We start from the raw sequence: 6,869 nt of genomic DNA on the forward strand, positions 1-6,869 counted from the left end.
TTTTTTTTATGTTTTTGAAATAAGTCGCTTATGCTCACCAAGACTGCATTTATTTTATTAAAAATACAGCAGAAAGGTAATATTATGAAATATTACAATTTAAAATAACTGTTTTCTTAAAAAAATTTAATTTATTCCTGTGATGGCTAAGCTGAATTTAGAATTTATTCCTGTGATGTTAAAGCTTAATTTCACCATATTTGAATGATTTCTGAAGGATCACGTGACACTGATGACTGGAGTAATGGCTGCTGAAAATTCAGCTTTGCCATCACAGAAATAAATTACATCTGAAAACAGAAATCACTTATATTAAATTGTAATAATATTTCACAATATTACTGTTATCTCTGTGTTTTTGATCAAATACATGTAGCCTTGGTAAAAATCTTAATTATTCAAAACTTTTGACAGATAGTGTATCACAAACTAATTTTTTATTCTAGGGTTCTATAAAATTCATTCAAGCGAATTTGAAGTAATTATTAAACAGCTCTCTGAAATACTTGATTCTCATCAATTCTGGTCAATAATAACTGCTAAGCTGTATATTTGACTGTTGTCCATGGCAAGATACCGTTGCTATTTTCCTGTCTCTTGTATAACTCCGTCATCTGTTTTCATACCAACTTAGAATAGCTCATTGGTGCCGTCTTGTGACTCAAAACTGGAAGACTTGAGTATTAATTTAATAATATGGTGAGGATAAACCTTTGATAGATGACTAGAAGCAAGAAAATGAAACCATTGCTTGGAAGAACAACTAACTGGTAAGAGACATAAAGAGCTGGATGAGAGAAAACTTAAAATAGATAAAGTTACATTTTACATTGTAGCTTATTATGTTAAATAACTAGTCCACAGAAGAAGTAATCTACATTTAACATGAATAAGAAAATATAAATTAATATTATACTATCAAGGAGCATTTATTTTGTTGACTGTTTCACTGTTCTAAGTAATAATTAGCTGTTTTCTTTATAGCAAAAGCTAAGTTAATCTATAAGTAAGATAATAAAATCAGATCAGTATTTCTTATGCATGTATTTATTTGTTTGGTAAATAAGCAGGATAATGTACTGTAGTGTTAGCCAGTCATTATGGGAAAACAAACCCCTCCAGATTTAAACAGGTGGTACCTGATCCCCTGTCTGTGTTAATATTTTCCGAAAATTACCTGCTGACTGTATATTGTGCAATTAAGTCTCATTTCTTGTAGAAGTGACTGGAGTGAGTAGCTTTTCCTATGAACACTGTGGCTGTCTCATTTCCATTTATCAGAACATCTGGATATTTCTGTGTCATACCACATGTCTCAGATACACAACAGAAATTTGACGTGCCATGAACAATCGGACCAGATCATAGCACCTAATTTAGCAGGTAGAATAATTTAGTGTCATATATCAGGGCTTTTCTATTTAGGTCTTTTCAGTAGATTATATGATTAGCTACTACACACTTGGTTTGGAGGTTGGGTATATCTATCCAACATCAAACATTTATATTTAATTTAAGAATGGACATGCCAGCAATGAATGGCATTACAGTTCTATCACAATAAAGAAGTCTTAAAATCCATTAAAAAGGCCATGCAACAAAGTATTAAATGAGAAACTTGAAGCAAATGTTACAAAATTAGCTGGAAATACAGATCGTCTCTACATTTTTTAATGTCATTCGTTTCTCGCTCCTTGGCCTCTTCTGTCTTCTGCCTTCATGTCTGCCAGTAGTACTTCTTTCTTTCTTTTTCTTTCTGTCCGTCCGTCTGTCAAACTCCACTGTTTGTACCCCAGTCCCTCATCACTCATCCTTTCAGCAGACTTGCCAAACATCATATTGACAGTGTACATTTTTATTGTTTGTATTTTTCAATTTTATGGAATCAAAACAGCAAGATAAGCTGAATTTCGATTAATTTCTGGCAAGTTAGTGAACATGAGTGAGTGTTATGAAAATGATATCCCTATGTTTTTTTTTGGGCATCTGTGGGTGTGCGTCTGTGCGTGGATGTGTGTTTTGGAATGAGTTGGTGTTTCCTGACTTACGAGTACATGTCTGTGCTGGCCTGACACCAATGTTGCCCACCATCTTTTCTCTTGCAGAATACGGCAGTGCAGGTGAGAGGTCCAGGAGGGCGAATAAAAGAAACATCGGTAGATACACAATATCTAAATTTACTGCCAAAACTAGGCATTACACCCATTCCTGCACCCCTCACAATGTCCAGGGTGATGTTCTCGCCTGTAGTAGAGCTAAACAGTGCTTAGGCCTTACCGAATAAACAATCTAAAAACCGGCTTTATAGATCCAGCTAAACTAAACTCAACATTGCTGTGAAATCAGAGCATGACCTGATTGTTAGGTCTATTACTATCTCTCAGGCCACAGTCACTTGCATGTATGCAAACCTTCAAAACCCCGCACAAATCACTTTTTAGGTTTTCCTATCATACGTGCTATTGATTTTCCCCCTTTTCATCTTGTAAACATCAATGCTTCCTGCTTCCGTTTATTGTTTGGCACTTATGGCTGAGCCTCAGTGATTTTGCCCCGACATGGCAGCCAGGTCACAGTTTTTCCTCTGAGGTGACTTGTTTGTGTTTGCAGACAAGGCTGGCTTCGGGAACAACTTCACCACTGGAGGAGACAAGTCTCTGGCCCAGAGCATGGGAACTGTGGTGGTGGGCTGCATGTTCAAGTCTCTCATCACAAGATGTGCCTCCACTACACATGAGCTTCACAGTTCTGAGAACCTGGTGAGAGTACTGCATTTAACTCATGAGTTGCCAAAAGTTTGGGCTTGAGTTTACATTTGGTGAAAGTTACACTAACCAGGCACCATACAATAAAACAACAAGTGAAAAGGCGTATCGTTGCTAATTCAATGTTAATAGTATCATGTAAGCAGCATGTTTAAACATGGAAATATGAAATCCCATATCCTAAAACAACACACTTATCTCTGGTGACGTATATCAGGCTTCTCCAACCATCAGTCTGTGTAACCCTATCCCTTTCTTATAATAGACTGTAAGTTCACATTTAGATCTGCCTCAATCCAATCAACAAATAACAACTACTCTACATTTTTGGAGGACAACACACATTAATCAACATTTCTGTAAATGTGCTACTGTTAGCCAGCAGGCTAATTTTCAAGTGCAGTCTTTTGGCAAGATGTTTTGAAACCTTTAAAAAAAAATCTAAAAGTATAACAACCAAAAACAGCAAAAAAAAATCAACACATTAACACAATTAAAAACAATCAACTAGCCATGCAAGCACACAAAGCGACAACACACAACCTTCAGTAGGTACATGAAGGCATGCTGGGAAAACATTAAACTTACATAAAACACAGCAGACACAATTATGGGTTAATAAAATAAAAACACACACCTAAATATAACATCACTATAAAAGAGCATACCAGACAATTAATAAAATACTAATAAAATAATCCAAACATACCCAAACCATGCATTTGGCTGCCTGAAAATGAGCAAAGGACATGAAACATGTTAACAGCGGGTTAAATAATAACAGTAATAATAAAATGAGCAATAAACTACATAGATTAAAATTTATCACGTCTGATTTTTTAAAAGCCAGGCTTTAAGACCTTGTCTGAAGGAGTGGTACAATTTGTTATTTCAATTGGAAGTGTGGAACTGAAAATAATTTCACAGTCCCCTCTCTGAGCGGATCTTGTAGATCTGTTGTTTAAAATTTTCTGCTTAATAAACATACTAAGTGGTGGAGGAGCTTTTCCATTTAGGTTTTTAAACATCAGAGAGTGTATTTTGTTGGATTTTCCCAGTTAAGGATATCGTATTTGCCCAAAATATCGCAGTGGTGTATTGGGTTTTGCAGAAGTATTGGGTTTTCTGTCAAACACTTAATATATGCCTAGTTCTTGTACAAGGAGAGAATAGGCTTCAGTGTTGTACCTGTAGTTTGAGACCAAATTGTCATACAGTATGTTAAGTGAGGGATAATCATTGAATAAATGTATATATAATTTTGCTGCTGTAGTTGTTAAGCAGTTTCTTATATACCTAAAATTATCCAGATTGTATTTAGTTATTTGCAATACTTTCTTCACTTGTTTTTTGGATTATTTTTCAATAATCCATTTTAATCAGATGTAGGTCACAATACAGAAAAATAAAATAATTTTGCGTCATGATTACGTGATGATGTCATCGCGCAATGACATCACAACGTCATTTAGCAACTTTTAGCAACAAATCAACCTTCGTTTGGCAACTTCCCCTGAAAATGAGTTCAAAAAATGACAATTTTTTTGTGGCTGGGATCTTGACGGATCTGGTTAGGACAGTTTTAGCACTAGTTTTACTTTGAGTGCTTCTATGTGTATAGACTATGTAAAATGAATTGCTGATAATTACCTGTGCAGATAAAGCACTCCATTGTTCACAAAAGAATAAATATTTAAATCTATATTTCTGTTTTCTATTTTCCATCTCTCTCTTTTCACACATTCACACTATGACTGTCTCTCCTTACATCTAAACACACAAAAATCAGGGCCTGTATTGTGACATACGTCAGCTGGTTCAGTTTATTAAGGAGTCCCATGGAAATGTCTTCCGACGTGTGGCTCTCAGTGCCCTTCTGGACAGTGCTGAAAAACTCAATACCACTAAAAAAACAGACGAAAAGGAGGAGACCAAGCCATCTTCAGCAAAAAAGTACATTCATAAATATAACATATTCATGATTCGTATGAAGACATCAATGAATATTCTGTCATGACTCGACTGTGTATTGAGCTGTTTGCTTAGTACACTTAAACATGTATTTGTAAATCAATTTGAACAGTTTAAAATATTTGAAATGCATAAATCAAATATATGCATGGACTGAGTTTGTGTGTATCTGTTTCTGTCTATCAGTGAGGAGCAAATCCCAGGAGCACTTTTAGGAAGGAAAGACTTTTGGAGGAAGATGTTCAAATCTCAGAGTGCCGCCAGTGATACAAGCAGCCAATCAGAGCAGGATACGTCAGAGTGCACCACTGCCCACTCTGGTACTACCACAGACCGTCGTTCACGATCACGTTCCCGACGGATTTCACTACGCAAGAAACTCAAACTGCCCATAGGTATGTTTTTGTGAGAGAGAAATTCTTTACAAACATAACCATAATTGTCTCTGTTCCTTTGTTTTCCCATACAAAGCAGATAATTACAATTTGACTTCATGCCCTTGGCTACCCTTTCTCTGAATTACTTTAATTACAGAATTACTGTATAAGCAGGATTCAGGTTTCATAATATTCCATATTATGAAATACATTTACTCATTAAACAGCAGCTAAATACAATACATTTTAAACAGCAGCTAAACAGTAAGTAAAATAGAAAGTACAGTAAATACATTTACCTTAACAGTTCAAAATTGATAGTAATTTGATCTCTGTAACCTAATAACTACAAATCTATCATTTCCATACACAGATGATTCTTTAGGAATCATACTCACTTGAATTTGTTCATAACAAATGAAGATATGCATTCTCTTTAATGTGTTAATGTCCATGCAACACATAGGTAAGATTATAAAAGTTCTTTCTGGTACACAACCTTATGCATATTTTTATGATAAGAATGCTTGTAATATGAGAGATTGTAAAATTAAAATTAGGACTTAAATCAACCAATAAACTGTATTTTAACTAGAGTCTTCAGTTGTAATTGGTTTACTGGTGTGTTAGGGATCTGAATGTTATGAAAAATCATTCATATCTCTGTTCTTTCCTTTTCTGTCACCAGCATGCCATAGGAAAGTTAGCCATCCACTCACTCTCTCCATGTTACGTATGTGTGTTGTGTTTTAGCAATGCAGCCTCATCATACAGTGTCATAATGGAAGCTTTAGTTTGAAAAACATATGCATTCAAAGGTTTATTTATTTTTAATACTTTTATGTACCGTGAGAGTGTGTGTTATTTGTCCATTTTTGTGTTTATGCTGTATGAGCTGGAGCACCAGCATGAAATCTTCCCTCTTACATTCCTTTTGGCTTGTTTGCACTAAAGGGTACCAGAGTGCAAACCTGAATAGGTCTCAGAGTTACCAGAGTGCTAAACTAACTTTATTTCATATAACCATTTAACTTGTGGAACAGGAAACTGGCTGAAACGCTCCTCTCTATCTGGTCTAGCTGATGGGGTGGAGGACCTGCTGGACATCAGCTCTGTGGACAGACTGTCCTTTATCAGACAGAGCTCCAAGGTGAGGGCAAATCTCTGCATTTACTGAGTAGTAAGGTTAGAATAGTTGGTTAGGATGGTCAATGACAAATAAGAGTGTCCATGATAATAAAAAACAAAATCTAGTTTAGAACTCATCTGCAAAGTTCTGTAATATTATCCATGTAATGTAATATTATCCATGTTGGTTTGGTATAGATTCATACCATTTTCAGGTTTAATGAGTCTATATTGTCATGTGGTGTTACCATCAAGTAAAGAGTAATCAAATACTTTCCTTTACACACTTTCTTTGAATACATGTTATATTTCCCCTCTCTAAATAAACGAAAATGAAAATGAATCTAATTCAAAATTTTAACAAAAACCATAGTATATCAATGATATTGTATATCAGTAATACTAAAATAGCACTGCCTTGACGGTTTTAATTTTATGCCCATCAAAAATGTAAATAAAACATAAAAAGTAATGAAAAACATGCTCATCAAAAATATATATTACAGTCATTATATGTATGAACACCATTTTTGTATGTACATTTTAATTTTTTCAGTTTTAGTTATTTAGTACATCAAGTTAAACTAAATTAAAATGCAAAATGTTTCCGTGGCAACTAGATGAAATA

At 34.7% G+C, this 6,869-nt stretch overlaps 1 protein-coding gene across 1 annotated transcript in view; it reads left to right on the forward strand.

Moving 5' to 3' along the window:
* Positions 1-6,869, forward strand: part of unc80 (unc-80 homolog (C. elegans)) — a 74,461-nt gene that overhangs the window by 21,509 nt on the left and 46,083 nt on the right. The window contains exons 16-20 of the mRNA XM_016486607.1: positions 2,106-2,156; positions 2,611-2,759; positions 4,555-4,718; positions 4,923-5,131; positions 6,157-6,263. Coding sequence (XP_016342093.1) covers positions 2,106-2,156; positions 2,611-2,759; positions 4,555-4,718; positions 4,923-5,131; positions 6,157-6,263 — 680 coding nt within the window. The remainder of the gene's footprint in view (positions 1-2,105; positions 2,157-2,610; positions 2,760-4,554; positions 4,719-4,922; positions 5,132-6,156; positions 6,264-6,869) is intronic.

This window comes from Sinocyclocheilus anshuiensis, unplaced genomic scaffold, assembly GCF_001515605.1.
Source record: "Sinocyclocheilus anshuiensis isolate Anshui unplaced genomic scaffold, SAMN03320099.WGS_v1.1 scaffold101, whole genome shotgun sequence".
NCBI classification, from domain to species: domain Eukaryota; kingdom Metazoa; phylum Chordata; class Actinopteri; order Cypriniformes; family Cyprinidae; genus Sinocyclocheilus; species Sinocyclocheilus anshuiensis.